Source organism: Cariama cristata, unplaced genomic scaffold (genome assembly GCF_000690535.1).
Source record: "Cariama cristata isolate BGI_N322 unplaced genomic scaffold, ASM69053v1 scaffold13474, whole genome shotgun sequence".
NCBI lineage: Eukaryota > Metazoa > Chordata > Aves > Cariamiformes > Cariamidae > Cariama > Cariama cristata.
Genome location: NW_009611316.1, coordinates 28,253 through 50,633, shown reverse-complemented (window position 1 = coordinate 50,633; position 22,381 = coordinate 28,253). Strand labels below are relative to the sequence as shown.

The following is a 22,381-nucleotide window of genomic DNA, read 5'->3' as shown; positions in this document are numbered from 1 at the left end:
AGCAGGAATCTCCCCAATCCTAGGAAGTGCTTGACCCCAGTGGTACCACTTTCTCCCACTTGAACTCAGGATGATCTGAATATTCTGAGTATTTTCTTTGACTTGTCTGTCATGTCCATTGACTAGTAGCCTTCCAACCATGCTCTTCGACAGCCTGCTACTGTCTCCTTCTTCATCCTTTCGCTGCTACGGTTAAGTCACTTCTTTGCAATGCCTCCTTCCCCTTCACCCCCCATAAAATTATCGCTTTGAGGCATTGCCTTCCAATGAAAAATAAACAAGAATTCTTGTCTCCTGCTTTGCTTTTATGTTAATTCCCTTTCCCTCGGCATTGTCCTGGGATCATGAGCACTTTAAGCATAGGATCTATGCCTACTTTGCATGTCCTCAGTGTTTCTGTAACACAAGCAACAACCCAGGAATATTTTGTTGCTATCCTAGTCATGCTACAAGCTAATTCTGGAGTATGGTTTTGTTGGGGTTTTTTTTGTAGAAGTGCAACATCAGGGACAAATTTACTAAAAGAAAGTGTTAAGATTACAAATGTATCTGATACCAGCATGGGCCAGTTGCTTGCCCTGCTAGTGTTGCATGTAGGTGGATTTGTGTGTGCAGCTCTGCACATGGTTGTTGAGAGTGCAGGAGAATAAATGGGTTTACTTTTAGGCTATTGCATCAATACATCTGTTTCAGTCGTTTGCCTAAGTTTTTTAGTCATTACTCATAAATTAATTTCCCCCAATTTGCACTTACCTAACAGTACAACATATATTATTTGGTGGTAGATCCTAGTCTTTGCTACACACAAATTCAGAATTCTCAAATGAGTTTGCTGCTACAAACTTCAGCTAGAAAATCTACACAAGGATAATGATATGTCCTGTTCTCATCTTCTTGTTGTCAGACTTTTGAACAGAGAATTCATCAAGTTAGAAAAAATAGTCAACCCTCTTTAATTTACTGCAGCTTTCTGGCTTTTAGTGGATGAAAGAGCATAGTAAAATTGCAGGTTGGCTTTTTTTTCCCACTTGTTTTGTTCACTTTTTACATGACTCTTAGGATCTGGTTGCCATCCTAAAATTAACCTGGTGGACAGAAATAGAGTGATATCTTATCAGCTTGCATTTGATGTGCTTTAGATAAATGTATTCCTGGTATATGTGCCTAGAATGGCACAAATATTCCCTTAATACAATTTTGTTCATCTGTAGGCCAAGTGCCTGATTGTATGAATCCAGTTGTGGTTCCTAAACTGGTTTGCTGGTCAGCTATTAAGTCCTAGACACATGGAAGATTGCTATTGTGAAGCTTTCATGCTTTTGTAGACTTTCTTAGGAGTCTGGCTCTCAGTCAGGAGGGATTTTGTTAACTTCTCTGCTGAGATTTTAACTACTGTGTGACTTTATTTAAGAGAGTGAGGAAACGTAATAGTATTTGAAAAACAGATCTGAACTACAGTAATATCACATGAGCAAATTCTGGTTCTGAAAAGAGCCTTGAGATCAGAGGGGTGAGTACTTAGTGGGAGCAAACTATGATGAAACAGTCTTATCTGATGAAGCAACTATGTCTTGATTTGGCACTCAAGTCTGAGATGGTGGAATTGTGATCTGTGCTTTGCACTAAAACAGGAATGTTCTCACACTGTTATGGGTGTGTGCTACTTTGTGCTGCTTTTAATTTCTAATAAACCACAAGGGTGAAGAGACAGAGTTTTAAGTTAAAGGAACTTCAGTCAATGACTTCTTTGTTGAAAAAGAAAGAAGAAATGAAAGAAAAGAGAAAAAAACCCAAACCCTGGATACTGCACAATTAGAGCAACATTTTTGCAAGGGGATAGCTTTAGCTAGGTGTTAAGCAAAGTGACACCCAATGAAGGCAATAAGAAGGGAAAGTATTTGTGCATTTTTGAGGAAAATGTGACTTTTTGGGACACTGCCAGTTTTTAATGAGAACCAGAATACTAGGGTCTACATAGGCCATTATTTACAATGGTCTTTGTGGCAGGCAGTTTGAAGAATAGTGTGAATGCAAACGTAACTTCCTCACAAGGTTCTGAGAAACGTATTATAACTCAGCCAGAAGAGGTTTAGAGAGATTATTCCATTTCTTGATATGGCAGAGCTGCAGGCAAATGTCTGAAGGGGGGAGCTTTAACACCATCTGGAATCCACAAAGGCCTTCACTGCTGGCTGCCACCTTGAAACACTTACTGATAGATTTTTCTAAACCTGTTAAGCGCTTTCTTAGTTTATTAAGCTTTTTCTGCAGTATAAAGTCTAACAAGGTGTCCAAGGATCAGTGAAATAATAGAATGGCTTTCAAGTGAAATTGTGTAGTGAAGTCATCTTCCAAATGCAGAGAGCTGCAAAGGAGGTAAACTGTAAATGTTTCTCAAATGGGACGTGCTGCATCACAATCAACTGAGTTTGTGAAATTGCTTGTGGTAAGAGACCATGTGTAATCTTTTAAGAAATTTCACCTTCCTCTGTTTATTGTAGATTCTGAATTGGTTTTCATTGTTACACACATAAGGTTGTTATTACCTGGTATTTATTTTTTTTCTTAAGAAAAAACATAGAACTTAACTCCTGGCAGTGAAGAAAAAAAGGTTCTCCAAAAAGTGTGTGTGTGTTCCTGCTGCTTATCAAGATTTCCATTTAACGTTCTTCCATAGCTAGAATATGTGCTGCCAGTGCCAGATGGCACAGTTTCTTAGAGAAGAACTAGCTCTTGCTTAGTAGTAATGCAGACAAACAATACCAAATTAGCATAAGCAAATGTCAGTGAGTTAACATAAAGCCTGTGGTATTTCTGTCTTTTCTTCTTTTCCTAGGCCATGGGTGTTGAGAGTGACCAAGAGATTGTACAAATGATTGGCACAGAGGAACATGTGATGGCTGCATTTGCTCCTAGTCTGGAAGAATGCCAAAAAGCTCAGATTTTTACACAGATGCAGGTGTGTCTTTTCACATGGTGAGAGGCCATAAAAATCTAAAGATGGTGGGTATTGACCACTCTGCTGTGTCAGCAGTCCACATACACTTTGTGTTTTGAGGTTTGTTTTTTGGGGATTATTTTAAGCTGAGGGTTTTTAAGGGGGCTTGTCAAAAGTGAGGATTTGCTCTTACTGCCTAACTGAAAAAAACCAGTCAAGAAATGCTTTGTTTTCAGAAGCCCAGGGTTATGTTTTAATGTATGTGACAAGTAGTGATGTCCATAAGATTAGGGTTTTTTGTTGAGGATGATTCCTATTTTTTTTAAAAGGAATTGCATGCCTCATTTCGCAGGAACCCCATTGATGTGGACCTGACCATTTCATTGTGAGTAGGTGTTCTCCTCCAATTCTAATGTCTTGTATAAAGCCCACAATAATAGCCACCCACTGTCCTGCTAAAGAGTCGCCAGAATTCCCTTCAGCTCATGTGTACTTTTTTAATTAGCCAGAACACAGACCGTTTTGCTGGCAGCGTTTCCATCATGTACATATTAATCTACTAGAAGAAGCTGTTGAAGATTAGTCTTATTTCTGCTATTTCATTATAAAGTTTATCGAATCTTTCCACGCGTGATGTTGAGTGTTAGAAAGTGAATGCCTTTCTAGTTTGCATCTTTTGGGACTTTTTGGGGTTAGAGGTAGCATGAAGATCTCCTAATTCAAAGTCAGAAGATTAAAATGGTAATGCTAGAGGAACACAGAAATGTGAAGCATCCAGGAAGGAAGAAAACCAGAAATACAGATGTTACTCTGTGCAAGAAATGTCAAATGAAATTAAAAGAAAGTGAGCTATTTGGGGAAGCAGGTAACAGAAGGACAGGATATTCTGTCATTTAGTGGAGAGGGTAATTCTTTGGCAGAGGGCACATGGCTCATTTCCAGGCAGGAACTTCCTGTGTGGACCTGGATAGTTTCTTTTGACTCATCTGACCCTGAATTCTGCAGATTGATTCCATTTCTTGAACAACTGGTAAGTGAGTAAGAATCCATTAATCATTGCCAGGTACTCTTGGAGACAGATGTGGATGCCACACAGTAGCGTTTGTGTCTGTTAAACAGTGAGTGCCACCTCACAGTTTAATACCTGAATGAAAATTAGCAAGTACAGAAAAGAACTGGAGGTGAAAAGTCAAATGAAATAAACTAGATATCTTTGGAATTTATATAATCCTTTTTCCTATATCTCTGCAATCCCTTTTCTTTTAGTATTGTAGTGATCATACTCTTCCACCACTTCCCATTCCAAATGTTATCAAGGTATGATAAACAACATGTTGTGTATTTAATTATAATCAATTATGTCAATTTTCAAGAATTTTTTTTTATTAGCATCACTTACATGTTTGGTATTTTGCACTTTGCTTGGAGTTTGTATCATCTGTGACTAGTGGGATTGCACTGGCGGAGGAATATATACAGATCTCCGTGTGTGTGTATTTTTATAGGTTACAATTCTAATATTAACTCAAGTTAATTCCCCCCCTTGACAGGCATTGAAGTACATTGGAAACAAAGTACGACGGCAAAGGATGTGGGGAGGCCCAAAGAAAACAAAGATGGAAGAAGCACGAGAGCTGCTAGCATCAACTATTCTGACCCATGTTCTTGTATGTAATTTTTTTTTTTTTAAACTGGAGTAAATTTGTGTGGTTATTTATGATGTGAGCTTTGTTGTCAGGGAAAAATGTCCTTGATTACTTTGTAGCTGAGATAAAATAAATCATCCTCAAAATAAAGGGGAAGATTTAGATTGAGTCAAAAGTGATCTTTATGTCTGTGAAATGCTGTACCATTGAACTACTTATCATACTATGCATTTTCTCTGCATAGCCAGGCAGTATCAGCTGTTAGTTTAGGACGTTATTCTCATGACCTATACCTTTATTCTGTTTTGTTTTCATTTACTATCTGTGTCGATGTCACTAGTGTGTATTACTTTGAGCGTTTTTTAAGAAGGTAAAGTACACAAATCCCTTTTGTAACTCCTCAGTCAGCCCAGATTACCCATTGATTTAAATGGATGTGTTTATCTGAATAAGAACTAAGGAACTGATCCTGAAACATCAGTATGTGGGGGGGGGTTGTTTGTTTTTGTTTGTTTACAGGTGAAGGAATTCAATTTTCGTGCCAAGTGCATATACACAGCAGTGATGGTGCGCAGAGTAATTTTGGCTCAAGGAGAAAATAAAGTAGATGACAGAGACTACTATGGAAATAAACGTTTGGAGTTGGCAGGGCAGGTGAGTTTTTACTTCAGAGGAAAGTGCTCTTTTGGGATTTTGTTCCTATCTGCTTTTAAAAGATGCAGAATAAGGAGCATCCCTGTCTTCTCAATGGAAGTGTGTTTCCTCTCATTTTGTTTTTGTTGACTTGTCTGTGTTGATTCATAGATATGCTTGCTTGATAGAGACTAATAAATTATATCCTTGCTTCTGTATTGCCTCTTTATACCAGATAAAAGGACAGAGCAGTGTAAATACGGCATAAGTTCTTGTTCCATTAAAACACTGTTAGTGCCAAGGTGGCAGCAGTAAGATCCATCTTCCAGTGTCCCTCTCTAAGGAACTGGGTAAGGGAATAAACTGAGACCAAGTAGATGCCTGTGTGTCAGGTCCAGGCTGTCTCGTTATGGAGAACCCAGCTTGTGTAGCAGCTCACAGAACAACCCCTCAAACCTCCTGTGATTTGGAGAAGCCTGTAAGATCGCTGATTTGTTGTCAACTGCCTTTTTACCCTCTAGAGTAGCATGAATTAACAAAGTAAGTGGTTTAAAGTTAACTTGAGCAACTGATAGTGGATTGTGTGAACTTCTGTGCTTGCAGAATTTTGGCACTCGAGGTAGAAGCAGTAACAAAGGGCTGTGAAGAAGGGAATGGTTTGAGGTGTCTGACTGGCACCGCTCTTATGCAGAGAGGATGGCAGTTCGCAGCTGTTGGCCAAACTACGTTCACCTAATGTAGTGGGAATTCGCCTATCAGGTGGAGGAACTGCTTAGTTACCATGGCATGGATTTTTCCTTGTCATGTGTGGTTATTTGATTAACCAATTCAGATTAGGATTGGACTTCTTTGCTGTCTCTGTATTAAGTTGGAGTTTTGGCAGTCAGTATCATCTCTGATTATTGATCTTGCATCAGAAGTTCAGGCAAGTATATGTAATGCACCAGGTTGGAGAAACTCTGCATCTCTGCTCCTCACATCATTTGTATTGGGATTTCTGTTGCAGCTCAAGTAACAATATCCATTCCTTTTTATGTTCGTATCCAGTGGGAATTCTCGCCTTATTGTACTTTTTAGGATGTGTGCTTGCAGATTGTCTCATATTCTATTCTCCTTCCCACTGTGCCCTGTCCTCCATGCACACGTGTGAACGTACAGAACGCGCAATCATTTCACAGTAGAAACGTGTGCTTTGATTCCTAATTTTCTGAAGAAACTAAGATGACACTCTTCAACATGCTCTCAGCACAAATACAAGGGAAAAAACCTCTTAACCTGTTAGGAAAAAAAAATCCATTCTTCAAACTATTATGTTGACTGTTCATCAAACTTTTACTCTTGTGCTGAAGCAGAACATATTTCTAAGGCGTAAGGAGTGGTAGGAAGACATTAGTGCAGTATCCTAAGGGGGCAAATGTTTTAAGCTGTAATGGATTTGTTTGGTTTCTGCTGTAATGTTTTTGCTGTAGTTCAGTATGACTGTAATCAATAAAACTAGTTGTTGCTTTCTCATCTTATTGTTCTTATTTAACTGGATTGAAGGACTAGTTTGGTTTTTTTTGTAATATTTTGAGAGGCAGAAAATAGGACAGGTAAAAAGTTTTCTACAAGCTGTAAGAAAAAGGCCTCTGCTCACACAGATATTAACAACCAAAATAGTTTTAAATTGACTGGGAAGAGGTTTTAAATGTAGAGGATCATGATAATAAAGCCAATGTGTATTTTTTCTACATCAAGGAGAACTGTGCAGTGGGGTTATAACACTTGATCAAGAGTAGTTCTGGCTCACTTGTGATATTTTTAAAAGCTCATTTCAAGCTGAACACTTGAATTCCTCTCTGCCACGTTATCAGTGTAATATTATTTTGATTGGATTATAGACTAAAAAGTGTAGAGATTTTTTTTTTTTTGCCGGTTTCTAAATGTTTGCGTTTAGCTAAAGTTTGTGTGGATAAAATGGTTGGTGGTTTTTTTAATGCCAGCATGTTCCTGGAATAAAAATCCTGTTGATTTAAAATTTGAATAAAGAAAAAAAAAAAAATTATTCTCATGTGAGGAGAAAAACATAGCGGTCTAAACAATGTAAAGACATAAAAGGCATTGTGTTTATAAAAATGTGTGAAAACAATAGCTGCTAATTTCACACCCCATGGGACAAGAGAGTACGAAATGTGCTTTAGCTTTAGATAACAGAGTTGTATCCACTAGCCAAGCTGGTTTACAGAGCTTTCTCTTAGTCTTTCTGCCACTAGAGGCTCGGTAGGCCAGGTGCCAGCTGAGGTGTTAGCAAAACCTACCGATTTCAGGCTTAATCTTTTCACCTACCTTTTCTCTTTCCTTAATGTGTTCATTATTTGCTAAGCATTACTCTGTTCTTTGTCCTCATTTTTTTTTCTGTTTCTAATGCAGCTTGCTTTGTATGGGTGAGATATGGAACAGCACCAAAATCCGGCACCCTGGAAAGCAAGGGATTTCTACCCTGTGACAAAAGAATACCGCCTTGACTTCAGAGATTGCCTAATCCCAGCTGTTCTGATAATATAATTAAGGCTGCCTAATGTCTTTAATTTTGCAACCAGTTTGTGTGAAAGGGAGAATTTGGCACTCTAAAGGCTTAAATGCTAAATAGCAATCTCAAGGCGCCTAATTAGAATTCTCTGACATTAAGCTAATTGGTGAAACTGTATTTCAGCAGCTTAACTTCTTTATTAATTTTTCTTAGGATTTTCAATGAAAATCAATTGATGAGCTGTCAGTATTTTTTTTTTTTTCTTAAATATAATTTGCTCTTTAGTGCTCCTGTCTGAAGCGGGCTGAAAGGCCCTGGTATAACTATGAAGTCCATTGAATATTATCACTGGCATTCCATCCTTTTTCTTTAATCTCTTGCTCTTGACCTAAATAATGTGGTGGTTGTGAGATTCCGCATTGCCAGATAGTCAGAGCTCTTACAGACTGAGAGCCTGTGAGTGAAATTAGCAAAGTATGACACTTTTCAGACTGGCAAATAGTAAGTAGGAAGTTGGTGTACATTGGGAGTAACTTAATTTATTAGTTCAGAGAAGAGGAAGGATGGCATGGCTTTATAATCCCTATGGCATTTGGAATTAGGATTTTTTTTTCAATTTTGTGCTCAAGAAATCAAATATGAAAACTTTTTCTGAGTGGATTTTTTTAAATGTTCTGTTAAATGTTTTGTTAAATGTTTAAGTCCTGCTCAAACCTGTTGAGATCAAATGTATACCATGACTGATTTCAAAAGAGTCTAGTTCTTATTCTACAGGACTATCAGACATCTCAAAACTGTGCACGTTCCTTCCTTTTACTTTTTCCCTACTTTGAATGCTTCCCTCATAATCTAGTTTTTGGAGACTCCAATGGGTTCTTCTTCCTAATGTGACGCTTTTATTTCTCATGGAAATCTGATTTAAATGAGCTATGACATCGCAGGTGAGTTGCAGGTGACTGGATTTCTTTTGACAGTGGTGAGAGGGTATCGCCTTTGAAATGTTGATAGTACTACAAGCATCAGGAAGGTAAAGAGGGTCTACAACACCTTCCTCTCATGCCAAGGCCAGGTCTGAAAAAAAAAACCACACTTAACCAGTTTTCAGCAAAAACTCTCTGTTCAGAGTGGAAACAGGATTTCATTTTTGTCAAGGTTTAGCATACAGTGTGTGTTATTGCTGGTTTCACAATTTAGTGACTTAACACTAAGTGTTCCTTATGTCTTGTAGAGTAGACTGTCAAAGATAACCCAGTCTTGCTTTCCATGAAGGCCAGTGGGAGCATTTTATCGCAAATCAGATGTCTGTCTTGAGTTTCCAGGTGTTACTTGTTATTTTTTCATTCTTAAATGCATTTGTGATGCCAGTGAAAAGGGTAGCTTATAATTTATTTAGCTGCTTTACAGTGTCATTTGCCAAGTGCTTTGGTCAGCCCAGCTGGGGCACATAGGTAGAGGAAAGCAAATTAAAGCTAGCGGCCCATCCCAGTGATAGAGGAATGAGCAGTTTGCTTTCTTCTTTCCAGAAGGTGAGGAAAAGTAGGGACTATGTCTGATGGAGACAGTTAAAATTCAGTTTAATTCTTCACATACAGAAATTAAATTATTCAACTGACTCCAGAATGTCTTAGCTTGTGGTGGCTGAATACCTAGCTTGTTCAGCCCTGTAATGCTTTGTACACTGGGAACTACCATTTCTGGCATTGGCAGCTGCTGCATTTTTAGTTCTTCTGACACTTGGAGCTGCTGTAAAAGAGTCCCAGGACAGGACTGCCAGGCTTTAGAATTTACACTGCTTGCTTGCAAAGTTAATCATTGTGAACACTTAAAATGTATCATGTAATGCAGATTTAAGTGTTTTGGGAAGCTATTAGTGTCTGCAAGGAGGGGTTTGCAGAAGCAAAGCAGATTGGAGAGCAAAAAAAGTCAGATCACAAACTTTGGTAGCCTTTTCCTTTTATGGCTATTTTAAGAACTAGAAGTAATTAGTATACAGGAAATAATTGGCTTAAGTTGCAGCACTTTTGGAGGGTTGTATTGCTGGTTAGTTTGTTGGTTTTTTGTTTGTGTTGTTTGTTTTTTTTTTAAATTCAGCTGTGTTATGCAGCTTCGTTGCTTAAACTGTAGACTTTTTTTTTTAAGGGAGAGATGTGGAAGAGCATTGCACTTTCCAGATAGTAGCACTTCTAGAAAAGGATGGCAGGTGCTGAACCAGGTGGACTGTCTGTGGGTGTAATTGGTTTTCCATAGATTGTGATTGGCAGAAAGTAGCAGGATAAAAGTGTATCTGAGTGAGGAAGCTGCCTATGTAACCTGGAATATGTCTTGCCAGCTGTCAAGAGCAGAGGTTGCTTCTGAGCCCCTAAAAAAGTCACTTTTAGTTCTGCTTGTCCAGAAACAATGGTAACTATGCACCTTTTGTGCTTCAGTCTGGTCTTGCAAACTGTGCACTGCTTCCAGATTCTGTGCTGCTGAGTTGCTTCCCATAAGTGCCCCTTAAAGTCACTTGGGTGTCTGTCTTGTCCATTTTAAGTAGCTCCTGGGAAGGGGTGCTTTAAACTGGCTTTTTCACTTTTAGTAATAGAATATCTCAAAGTGACTCTTCACTTACTGCTTTACTGCAGTTATTCCATCTAGTATTAGAATAGAAGCTGGTCTTGCTTCCAAATCTTATGTGTAATTTAGGGTTGTACATTTAGGGTATGAAATCTTTGAAAGAGTTTGTGACTTTAGGAAGGACAAGTAGATCAACTGGATTATAATGTAGCAGAATGGGAAAACAGTTCATAAATGGATAGCATAGAGATGGATGCCTATGCTTAGATATTGTGAAGGAGGGATTAAAGCAAACCAAAAATGGATAAATGCATAGTCTTAGACCATTCTTCTGATTAATTTGCTTTCTAATATGAAATAGTTTCTCTAATATTGCACTTTAACAAGGCAAAAAACTTGTGAGAAAAATGTCATTTGAGAAACAGAGAGGATACTTTTTAACTGACAAGAAATATAAAGATAGAAATAGTAAACATGTGGTTCCCTCCCCCTGCCATTTTCCAGACCTGAAGAAGTAGAATTTTTCCCTTAATCCAATTGTTTTGTATTTCCAGCTTCTGTCTCTTCTATTTGAAGATTTGTTCAAAAAATTTAACTCTGAACTGAAAAAGATTGCAGACCAGGTAATCCCCAAGCAACGAGCAGCTCAGTTTGATGTAGTGAAGCATATGCGTCAAGACCAAATCACCAATGGCATGGTCAATGCCATCTCCACGGTAAATATTTTTGTTTTCATTCTAGTATGTAAAGTTTTTCCACCATAGTGAATGACGGAAATGTATAAATTTTGTTCTGGTGACTCTACTATCTTTGGTCATAAAAGCAAATCTATTTAACATTCTTTACATATTAAAATTGGAAAACTGTCATGGGCAGGGGTTTTGGAATTCACTGGAGAATCATTAATCATCAAACCACTTTTTTTTTTCACCATTCATTTCAAAGTGATGTTTTAGTGTTTGTGAAGGAATGGTAGAAAAAAGCAAATTTAAAATAGTGATCATGTTTGTATTTTTCCAACTTGCTGTCTTCTAGGTTCTACTTGACTTTGTGGTTCATGGTGTTTTTTATTATCTGGATTTAGCTGGGGTCAGGTTACATCATATATCTAAAAGGTGATTGAAAAACAGCAGGAAAACATCATGAACAGAAGATAACTTGGGGGGGAGGGCAGGTAGGCAGAAAAAGCTGAATTTTGAGCTCTTTAGGGGTAGTGCCTTTTTATTCGTAAGAAGTTGGTAGTATGAGCAAATTTGCAGCATAGAAATTAGTACTTCTCTGCTAATGACACTAAACCATTTAATAGGGAAAACTGCTACATGCTGTATTATTGAAAAAAAAAACAAACATACCATGATTAAGACCTTAAATATTTGTCTGGGTTAGATTATAGCCTATGTCTGCCTTCTACTAGAGTGGATATTTTCATTCATGCCAGTGGACAAGAACAAAAATACAATTACTAAAAGTTGTCTCTTACCTCACACATCTGCAAGAACAATTTGTGAGATTGTTCCTGAAATCTAGCTACTAGCTTGTAAGTGACTTTGAAATCCATGAGTATTTTAAGAAATTAGATTAGTCTAAGTATTTTAGTAGCTGGTTAAAATTATGCAACTTAATTTTTAATCTTTGGAACTCTTGAGAGAGCTTTTCTGCCCAGCATGAAACTGAGGTTTTTCTTCAGTTCTTGTAAGCAAAATTAACTGCACAAATTGCATCCAAACCCACCAACAGTCTTTTACTTACAAATCCCAGTGTTAAAGCTTATCACTGTTTAATTTTATGAGTGCCCCAAATGTAGTTAAATCTCTACAGTGCACGTAACCAAAACAATTGACAGATTTATTTCTCTAAATGCTAGTGCTTTCTTCTAGCCGGTGCCAGTTTTTCCATTTGGACTGACAGAGATAAATCTGCAAACTGTTCAGTACATATTGTAAAGTCTTCCTTCTTCCACTATCTTTGGACTTTTTTTTACTGCCACATAAGCAGTTAAACACCATCTGCTCTTAAGCATTGAAAATAATTTCTCAGGAACAATGCCCGGTGCATACTATTCAAGAGATTAAGCAAATACCATAAAAATAATTCTTGGAAACAGCAATCTCCAATCTCACCAGAATGCTTCAATGATAGTCTCAAAGAGCATGAAATAACTCAGCAGATTCATAATTGCACCAGTAGCATGCAAAAGAATTTGTAGCACTACTGCATCAACTGTACAGTGATGTTCAGTGGTTATTTGCTACAGGTCTTCTTTTTACCTTGGAAAATACCAGAAGAGAGGGTAGGTCAAGCAGTAATGCCACAGACCTAATAGACATTTCAGCATCTGCAGAATCATCCAGTGCCACGGAGGGCGCAACTTTCAGTTCACAGGAGTTTTCAGTAGGAAGTTCTCCACTGGGGATGATCTCACAACAGCCCTGGCCCCATTTTGGGGTTTTTGGACAACTTTTGAAGGAATCAAGTCTGTCACTTCCAAAGCACAAAGAATTTTTCATATTATTTCTTCAGGCAGCGTTTTTACCTCCTGTTTCCTCCAGTCTTTGAGATTTCACAGTCTTCTGGGCAGTGAAGAAGAAAACCCATGCTAGTTTAGACTACAGGTGCAATCATTTCTAGCGTGGGGAAAAACTGCTGATTTGTTGTATTCTTCCACATATATTCTGGTAACTCCCAGTCCTTAAAGAATGAAATGGTCAGTGAGTGAACTCTTCCCGAAAAGATTAAGCAAGGGGACAAGTTTCTTTTGACTGACTTACTGTTGGGCATTCTGTCTTGCCACCTCCTCTAACAAGGAAAAAAGGGAAGTTCTGCAGACTATTTGATAGTCTGTCCAGTGGAAGCAAATAGCAAAATCATTTGGATGGGTGGTGGTTTCTTGCTGTTCATCACAAAATGGGATTATGCTGTTAATGTATAAATAAAGAAGCCAAGCATATTACCGTCTAAAAGGATTTCAGTGTAGTACAGCAAGCGAGCGTCAAGTTATTTGTTAGCACTGGTGAGCTGAGTTTATCAAAAAGGCTACAGGAATTAGCAGAAGGCAATCCTTGGGAGAGCGTTACCTTTGAGATCTTCGTTGCCTTTGGACTGACCAGTTACATGGTGGCTGAGGTAAATGGTAGTAATTGGGACAGAAACTTGCTGTATCCACTGACTGATATGGGAACTGTATATGGAGTAGATGTCATGAACTCAAAAATTGTAGCACCAAATTTCAAGGTCTTGCAGTAGAGATTATTAAATCTGTTTGGCATGGAAACATAACTGTGTCCTAGAACATTCTCTGAACACCTCTGTTCTAATTAAAACCACAAGTGATACTGCCTGTGACAGTCCTGAAACAGGAAACCTCTGACATATGCATGGATCTTGCATTTCATATTTGGTGTAATCCTACCAGAGAAGTTGGATAGACCTAACGCCCCGCCTCTTCTTCTGTAAGAAGACACATCAGTGAGTCTTTTTCCTCTGGATTCTAAAAACAAAAGGCTTCAAGAAAGTACTGACAGCTTTGATGTCAGACTTCTCCAGCATAAATGCCTGTGTTGCCTACAAAAATGACAAATCACAATAAAGGCGGAACTGAAAGTTTGTTGGATCTATTGCAAAAGTGTATTTCACTCAAAATATCGTTTTCTTTAAATACTCAAAAAAAATGTATAAAGAGAGAACAGAAAATAATTTAATTTAGCTAAATTTGAGTATTGATTTACCTATAAGGGCCAAATTATGAAGAATCTTTGTGTGATTGAATATATAATAGCAAGAGTATCCTGTCATCTGAAAGAGCAGTTCTTTTGTTTCAGCTGTTTTTAATACTTAGTACAAGTATGTTCTAACTAGTAGTTTATATGCAGATAGGTAATTAGGAAGTTGTTTTATATAAATGGGCAACATTTGCTGTGCAAAGCTCCTCAGGTATCATTCTGTCTAGATACTGAAAAAAGACGTGTAGTGTCAAGACATGGATAAACTGCAGTAACTTTTTTGAAACATTCATTTTATTCTACAGGGAAATTGGTCTCTGAAGAGATTCAAAATGGACCGCCAAGGTGTGACGCAAGTATTGTCCCGTTTGTCTTACATATCTGCTCTGGGAATGATGACTAGAATCTCTTCTCAGTTTGAAAAGACAAGGAAAGTGAGTGGTCCTCGCTCACTACAGCCATCTCAGTGGGGAATGCTCTGCCCATCTGACACTCCTGAAGGAGAGGTGAGGAGCTTCTATTTTGCTTTCTGTATTTCTTGTCCTGAGGAATGGAGACACTGTTTATTCTGAAGCAGATGATCCTCTCATCAGAGGAAGAATTTGAATGAGGAGGTTTTTGGAGAGGTAAATTATCCTCAGCCTGATAACACGACTTGTATATCTTCTTACATCACATCTATTTACATCCTGCTCCTCATTACTGTATTGCCTTTTTTTCCTACCTGAGTGAAGTGGCTGGAAACTGTTCAGAAATCATATGGCTGTATGAGAATGACATGAGGCCTCCCATTTTTGCAGCAGAGCTACTTGCTGTCTTGATCAGAGCAGAAAGAGGGGAGTCCTAAACTCTTATCTCTTTGTTCTGTAATAAATGTTCTGGTTTGAAGTTGCAGCATCAACCTGCAGTTTTTCTAGAAGCATATATTACTATTACTGAAACAGCTTTAGCCTTTAGCTTGAGGAGGAAAACAGCTTTATATGTTTTACTTTGGTTTTTTTTTTTTACTTTAAAGCTATTTCAACTGAATGATTGATACTGGCAGTCTTTTTTTTTTTTATTTTCCTTTTTTCTTTTTTCTCCTGAATAGAAAGTAGTGGGGGAACTCTGAGTACATATTTATGCCAGGAAGTTCAATGCAAGCTCGTCTCATTCGGCAGCTGAAATAAAATTGCACTGTATAAGATACTTGGATATTTTTCGTTTTAAAATGTTAAAGTTTGTGTTAGAACATACAGGATATCTGGCAAATTGATAAATAGGCTGACTTTTTATTTCCATTATGCTTCTAAGGAGCTGTTGCTTTGAAGAGAGAAATACAGGGTTATACATGGTTGGATAACTTAAGAACTACAATTTCATGGCCTTTATTTTTTATTACTTTGTAAATGCCGAAACATTACATTTCAGTGTGATACAGAAAATTCTTCCTTTCTTCCTCCTAATTTTCAGTGTAGTTAATTTGGGGTTTTTTTTGTTGTTGTTCATAAGTACAGTTTTGGAAGAAGAAGGTATGTATATTATTAATACTTTGAAATAGAATGGATAAAAGATGTGGTTTTTTATTTTAGGCTTGTGGTTTGGTTAAAAACCTTGCCCTCATGACTCATATTACTACGGATATGGAAGATGGCCCAATTATTAAATTAGCCAGTAATCTTGGAGTTGAAGATGTCAACTTGCTCTGTGGTGAAGAACTTTCATACTCAAATGTGTTCCTTGTTTTTCTTAATGGTATGTAACTTTGCAGCAGTCTTGACTCTGATTTGTTGCCAATGGAAAGTTAGGCTTCGGAAATCCTCCCATAATTTTTGGAGCACAGTCAACTGCAGAGACTGTTTTCCACTTGTAGATAATTTCATCTGTAAATATTTTGATAGGGTTAGGCAGAGTAGACAGGCGAGATGATGGCACTTAGTTGTCTGAATTTGTGACCTCAGAACTCTGACTGCAGATGTGTGTAACTGGGAAATTGAAGCTTTTTCAAATTTCAGTATGGCTTTTAAGCACACTTGCAAAAATAGGCACAGAAATACATGCATTCTATTACAGATTTGTTTAGTTTTTCAGGCATTCACCAAATGAGGTGCCATTCATAAAGTACTTTTAAAAGAGGATAACACTGCAAAATTTGTAGTAATTTAAATTTACAAATTCAGAGTTTCATTCACAGAAAGTATTTAATTTTACTGTATTTAATCTTTCTGTATTTTTATATCTATTCATGCAAGTGCCTTTAAAAACTGAAAGGAAACTTCAATTGTTTGCAAAGTTTAGCAATGCTATTCTATTCAAAACTACCTTTTAAAGGGCAGCTTGCTTTGTGAATGATTAGAAAAAATTAGACCTTGGAAAACAGGCCTGTCTTCTTTGTTAAAGGGAGGATTTGACATATGTGCTTTGCATCTGCATGCTTATGTTCCTTTTACAACTGATCTTTTAGTGTTTCTAAATCAACAGGTACTATGATATCAGATTTCAAAATACTGACATTTTAAAAACTACAACTGTGATTTAAAAGTAACCTTTTGTCAACAGCACCCACTTCTAGGGACTAGTAGTTAATGTCTGTCACCGTGAATAAGTTCTCCATTTACCTTTGAGTTAAACAGTGGTTGTTCTTCAATCCTGCCTTTTCCCAGTAACATAAAAGCAACACTTGACCAAACTGCATTCCTTTACTCTGCGTTTCTGCAGCAGTATGTTAAAGATAAGGTTCACTGAAACCACATGCACTCTTTTCTGTCTCGTTTTATGGTCCAAAGGGGAGTGCAGAGCAGAAATACTCTTCCTTCACAACCTCAATATGTGGTGTGGAACAAGATAGTTATGTTCCCAAATGTAGATCATCTAGTACTAAGTGATGCAAAACAGTTTACTGTTCAATCTACTAGTTCGTGGGTTTAATCCATAAAAATTTTCAGGCTTGTGGATAACTGACTTGATTCTGATTTAAACTTGTGACCTAAGAGGGCAGAAAATCTGTTAAGTACAAATCCTTTAAGCTATAAACACCTTTGTATTGTCTTATAAACTCCCTAAACTATCATGCTTTGTCTCCTCCTTTAAAGTTTTGTTTAAAAAGACACCGTACTTATGTTTATTTTATATATCAAAATTACTTTGGTCAGGTGACTTTTAAAGTGAATTTTACTCTTTTGTTCATCACGCATCAGAATACTTAAATATGTGCTAAAGTGCCCTGCTAAGATAGTAATAGCTTGTTGACCTGAGTTCCTGAAGCAGGAATTCTGGTCCTGTTGTGAATAATCACATATGTCAAAAATATCAGGTCTTGCTAAAGTTTCTGACAAGGCAGCAGGACAATTCCTTGGTCTGCTCTTGGAAACCTTGGATCCATTTCAGTACAGGTGAAATTGCAGGCTTCAGAAGTGTTGTTTGCTTGTACACTAATTGGTGAATGGGCAGCTGAGCAGGAACATGCTTGAAGAAAGCTGGATGAAGCACACCATTTGGTTTCTGAAGCTATTTGGAGGGAAACAGATACATGACCTGTGAAATTCTGATGCTTTTTTTATGTTTACTGAGAGAAAAAAAGAGCCAATTCTTATTCATGTCAGAAAAGGGAAATTTTATGACAACTCTTATTATTTGCAAGAAGTAGAAAGTACTTCTATACATGCTAGAAGTAATCAGAATTTGTAAGTAGCATTTTGGATATGCAAAGAATGCACCATGAACTAACTTGCTTTCTGAATAGGTAACATCCTCGGTGTCATACGTGATCATCAGAAATTAGTCAACACATTTCGGATAATGCGTCGAGCTGGTTATATCAATGAATTTGTTTCCATATCTACAAATCTTTCTGACAGATGTGTCTACATTTCCTCTGATGGAGGGAGATTGTGCAGGTAAACATCTTGTCAGAATTATCTCACTGGTGAACTTACTATAAACACTGTTTTATGCACTGTAAGTACAGTGGGCTAAGATTTTCACGAGTACAGATTTAAGCAAATTCAGTAGCACTTGAGCATCTCTTTTCTTCTTAAATAGCCCTCATTCAAAACAGACAGACCTGAGAAACATACTATATAGTCAAGCAAAAAAAAAAAAGCCCAAATAAATCCATTTTATCTGTAAATAAAAGTCAAAACAAAATGTTTCTTCTATCTTCTTTAAAAAAAAAAAAAGGGAGGGGAGATTAAAATCAACCGGATCAGCAACTCTAATGTCCAGTGTCCTTGGAGAAGCTTTTTACTTCCTGTGAAGTGTGAAACAAGCAGCCACTCACCTGATATCCCATGGGTGTAATACCATATTTTAGAATGAGATGCTACTTTTTGTCTTCAAGGGCCTTTACTTCTGGTGCAAAACTTCCTCAGTTGTGGTATGCCTGTTTGCTATAATACCAAGAAGTATGTCGCACAATTTTGGTTTATTTCATTGCTTACCCCTAAGTAGGTAGGGAATTTCAGTAAACCTATAAGGAAGGTCTCTACCTTGAGATGCTTATGCTCTTTACTAGACAGAAAGAGTGCCTGAATAACAGTCATGTTGCAGAGGAAAGGAAAAAGGAATTGGGTGGCTGAAATGAGAGAGAGTGGAACGTAACAGTATTTTGAGACAGAAAATCAGGTTGATTTACATAGAAGCTAGAAACTCCAGTCAAACTATGGCAGCACTGTGCTAGGTTATTTATAAGTAAAAGATCTCCAGGCCTAAGTAATAAGCCTAAAGGACAAGGCATAAAAGATGAACAAAGCAGAGGCTGGGAGAGGCAGAATGAGTTAATAAATATATGCATATTTTAGCATTGACTAGCTGTGTGCATATTTTGTGCATACTTTAAAGAAGCAGCAGTCACAACTACAGTTGGTATTCCACCTTATTCGTTAATTGAATCTCAGAGTATGTTGAATGCAGTTTGAGGCATGCTAGAGGCTCCAAAATAGTACATGTGTAAGCCATCAGTTAACCATACCTGGTCAAGAAATCCAGGGTAAGAGCATATTCAGTGGCAGAGAAATCACTTTTCCAGCCAGGGCTAATACAGCTATTCTGCAGGTTTAGAGATGCAGCAAAACTTCTGATTTGTAAAATAAAGACAAGTGAAATCATGTGGATTGCCAGGAGTTTACCAAGTTTGCTTTGTGACGCCCCCAACCCTGCAATTGTTAGATACCCCTATTAACCATTTAAAAGTGCTCATTAGTGTTCAGTTATTTAGAGTTCAGAGTGGACTCCACAAGTATCTTGTAGCTATTTGCTGCTCTTTATAAGAGCAACTTGTCCAAATAGCAACAGCCCTTAATGTTTCATTCTTGCATGCCATCCTTTGTGTCAGTGTTTTCTCGTGGTAAGGAAGCCTTCAGAGATCCATGTGCTGTTGAAATTTATGGATTCATCTGAGGTCACCCATAGTAAATGCCTGTACTTTACATCATGTAAGTAACAGCAGAATACATTCTTGCATGTGGACACTTGAGCATAGACTGTTCACTCAGTGTTGTATGAAGTCCCTGCTATATCCATAGAACTTAATGCTGTTCTTAGCTTTGTGATTGGGAAATCTTAAATCTTGTAAAGGCATCAACAAAATGTGTAGGTAGAACTTAAAAAATGTTAGTTTAAAGATTTAGAAGGGGATAAAAAAGGCTTCCTTCTCAAAATTGAGATCTTTATTTTTCTTGTACACTTTTTGAGTACTTCACAGACAGTAACTCGGTTCAGGATATATGTGTATCAAACCACGGTCTGAATAACTACTGATTGTATTTATGTGGCTCTATCAGTTAAAGGTGGATACACTTTAGAAGTGGTTTATAAAATAGATTGTGCATAGACAGGGTTCATACTCTAAGTATAAATTAAGTTACCTGCCTAAGTATTTGCTATAATATTTTTTTTTTTTTCTTTTTTCATTGTAGACCCTACATAATTGTCAAGAGGCAAAAACCTGCGGTTACCAACAAGCATATGGAAGAACTGGCTCAGGGATACAGGTACACAGCTCAAGTAGACCATATTCATCTTCACTAAGTAAACACTGTGTGGAAATACTTCAGTCAGTATTTCACAGTCTTGGAGTTAGCTGTGTAGAGAATTCTACTCTCCTGTATAAATTAGTAAGTGGTGTATTGGAGGTTTTCTGTTTAAAGTCAAATTAAGTCTGGTCATCTTACTTTGTTACTGCTATGAAATTTGGTGATTATACAGAATAAATACATCTCACAGCCTCATCTTTCTGCATGTGGAAGGCCTGAGGCAGTATTGTCCTCCTCATTGGAAAATCAAACACTTCAAAGGAATATCAACTTGACTGACCTAAACTAGGTACATTCAGAATTAGTTTTGAAACTCCTTGCAAATTCTTAGTTTGGGGTTTAAAAAAACCACACTGACACAGAAGTGTTTAAATTTAGCTTTAAAGTTTGTAAAACCATCACCAAAACTTACTAGATTACTCTTATATTTGCCTGCGTATATAGTGATGATGAGTACATACAGGAAGATTTTATTTAGTTGTTCAAATAAGTAACACTGGTCAGTCAGAGTGTGTGAAGCAGTGAATGGGCAACGGAATGAATTTTAAAAAATACACTTTTCTTTAAATATGTAAAAAGCACAGAACTTTTCACTTAGAAGTGTTTCTCTAGTTTAGCTTGTACACATTACATTCCTTCAATATACATATTATCTAGTTTTATTTTTGCAGAAATATAAGAAAAGACAGTATTTCTAGTGTAATTTTTTAATTTAACTGTAGGAATTTTGAAGACTTCTTGCATGAAGGCCTTGTTGAATATTTGGATGTGAATGAAGAAAATGACTGTAACATTGCACTATATGAACATACAATTAATAAGTAAGTATGCATTCAGACAAAACACTAGTACAGGAAAAACTTTCATGGGATGACTCTTCGAAATGCAAGCATGTTAATAATGTTACTATTTTCACACACACACTGCTCCCTTGCTAATGGTTGAAACAACTCCAGATCAAAGCTAAAGAAATCTGTTTGCACACATCCTAAATTATCCGTGGGATAGTTACAAAAAATGGTTTAGCTTTTGGGATATCTGTTCTGGCTACTAACTCTCAAAAATATGAAATACTTCAAACTATATCCTTTGTTTCTCTGGATGTGGCTTTTTTGGTTCTAATCATTGGGCTGCTCATCAAGTAATTTTATACAATAGGAATCCAGAAGGCAAATGGTTCCACAGGTTAAATTATGATCTTAGCATGTAATGATTGTCATTTGGAAAAATACCTCTCTCTTATGGCTGTAGAGGGACCCTAGACAACCAGCTTACACTAAATGTCTGAAGTATTGGAATGAGACTTTCCCTTTGACCTTTGGATTTATAATAGGCCCTGATAAAAATGTAAAGAATACACAGAATGATACAGACCACATATATGAAACCAGTTCCTGGTATGTGATTTTTCTTTGGAAAGATTCCCAGATTTGTTGTGTTTTCCACATATCTGAAGGACCTGGTGCTTTGTTGTTTGTTTTTTTTTTTCCTCTGTCTTGTGACTGTGATTAAAGAGCCCACACTAAAGGAAGGATTCTTTTAAATTTTTAAGTCCTCCTATCTTTTTACTTTTTTTAGTGTTTCTCTGACAATATCCTGTCAACTGAAGGCTTCATGTAAGATGTTAGGAGTTATCTCCATGAAATGTTTGATCAGTAGATTTATGTAGAAAATGCATTTTCTAAATGTTCTGTCCTGGTCAGGTACTCATGGAAGCCAACAGAAGTACATCATTGATTTCAGTGAAGCTGGATGAGACCTTCAGTTATCTTTAACCTTTGCCAGATGAAATGCATTACCGCTAATTTAATTGTATTGCTCCTGCCTGGGCTTTTGAAGACTTTATCACTTTAAGGATTTACTCTTGCATGCTCTTGCCTGGCTTCTGTGTACATGAGCAAAGAAGAGCACACACAATTGCTGTCATTTGTGCCAAAATTAAATAACTTCCACAAAGCACCAGAGCCAAAAAGTTTAAGTTGCAGGACACCTGACTCAGCTAGGAAGATTAATGGGAGCATATCATGTGAAATCACTGTTTAGTCAAAAACAGGAGGAGACAGTGAACTTCCAATGGACTAGTGTGAGGAAATGACTCCACAGTAATTGCCAAAAAGTTTGGGAGATTCTTGTGTTGTCTTATCAACTTGTTTTGAGTTTAGCTTCAATGCTTGTAGCTAATTGTGCCATAAGTATCTAAGCTTGCACCATATGAGCACATAGCTCCTTGTGTTTAATAATGATGTTCCCTACATCCTGAATAGTTGATTTGTGTACCCCCCTCCCCCAGCTGATCATCTTGCATTTTAAATGGTGCGACCATGTTGGTACAACTTGTTCTAGTAATACAACTGATACAATCCACTATTGTG

The 22,381-nt window shown here is 37.2% G+C and overlaps 1 protein-coding gene across 1 annotated transcript in view; it reads left to right on the top strand.

The window, feature by feature from the left end:
- Positions 1-22,381, top strand: part of POLR3B (polymerase (RNA) III (DNA directed) polypeptide B) — a gene marked incomplete at its 3' end in the record, with an annotated part of 66,379 nt that overhangs the window by 17,057 nt on the left and 26,941 nt on the right. The window contains exons 9-17 of the mRNA XM_009698204.1: positions 2,837-2,959; positions 4,489-4,605; positions 5,104-5,238; positions 10,834-10,995; positions 14,304-14,504; positions 15,570-15,732; positions 17,720-17,873; positions 19,893-19,967; positions 20,732-20,830. Of these exons, the coding sequence (XP_009696506.1) occupies positions 2,837-2,959; positions 4,489-4,605; positions 5,104-5,238; positions 10,834-10,995; positions 14,304-14,504; positions 15,570-15,732; positions 17,720-17,873; positions 19,893-19,967; positions 20,732-20,830 (1,229 nt within the window). The remainder of the gene's footprint in view (positions 1-2,836; positions 2,960-4,488; positions 4,606-5,103; positions 5,239-10,833; positions 10,996-14,303; positions 14,505-15,569; positions 15,733-17,719; positions 17,874-19,892; positions 19,968-20,731; positions 20,831-22,381) is intronic.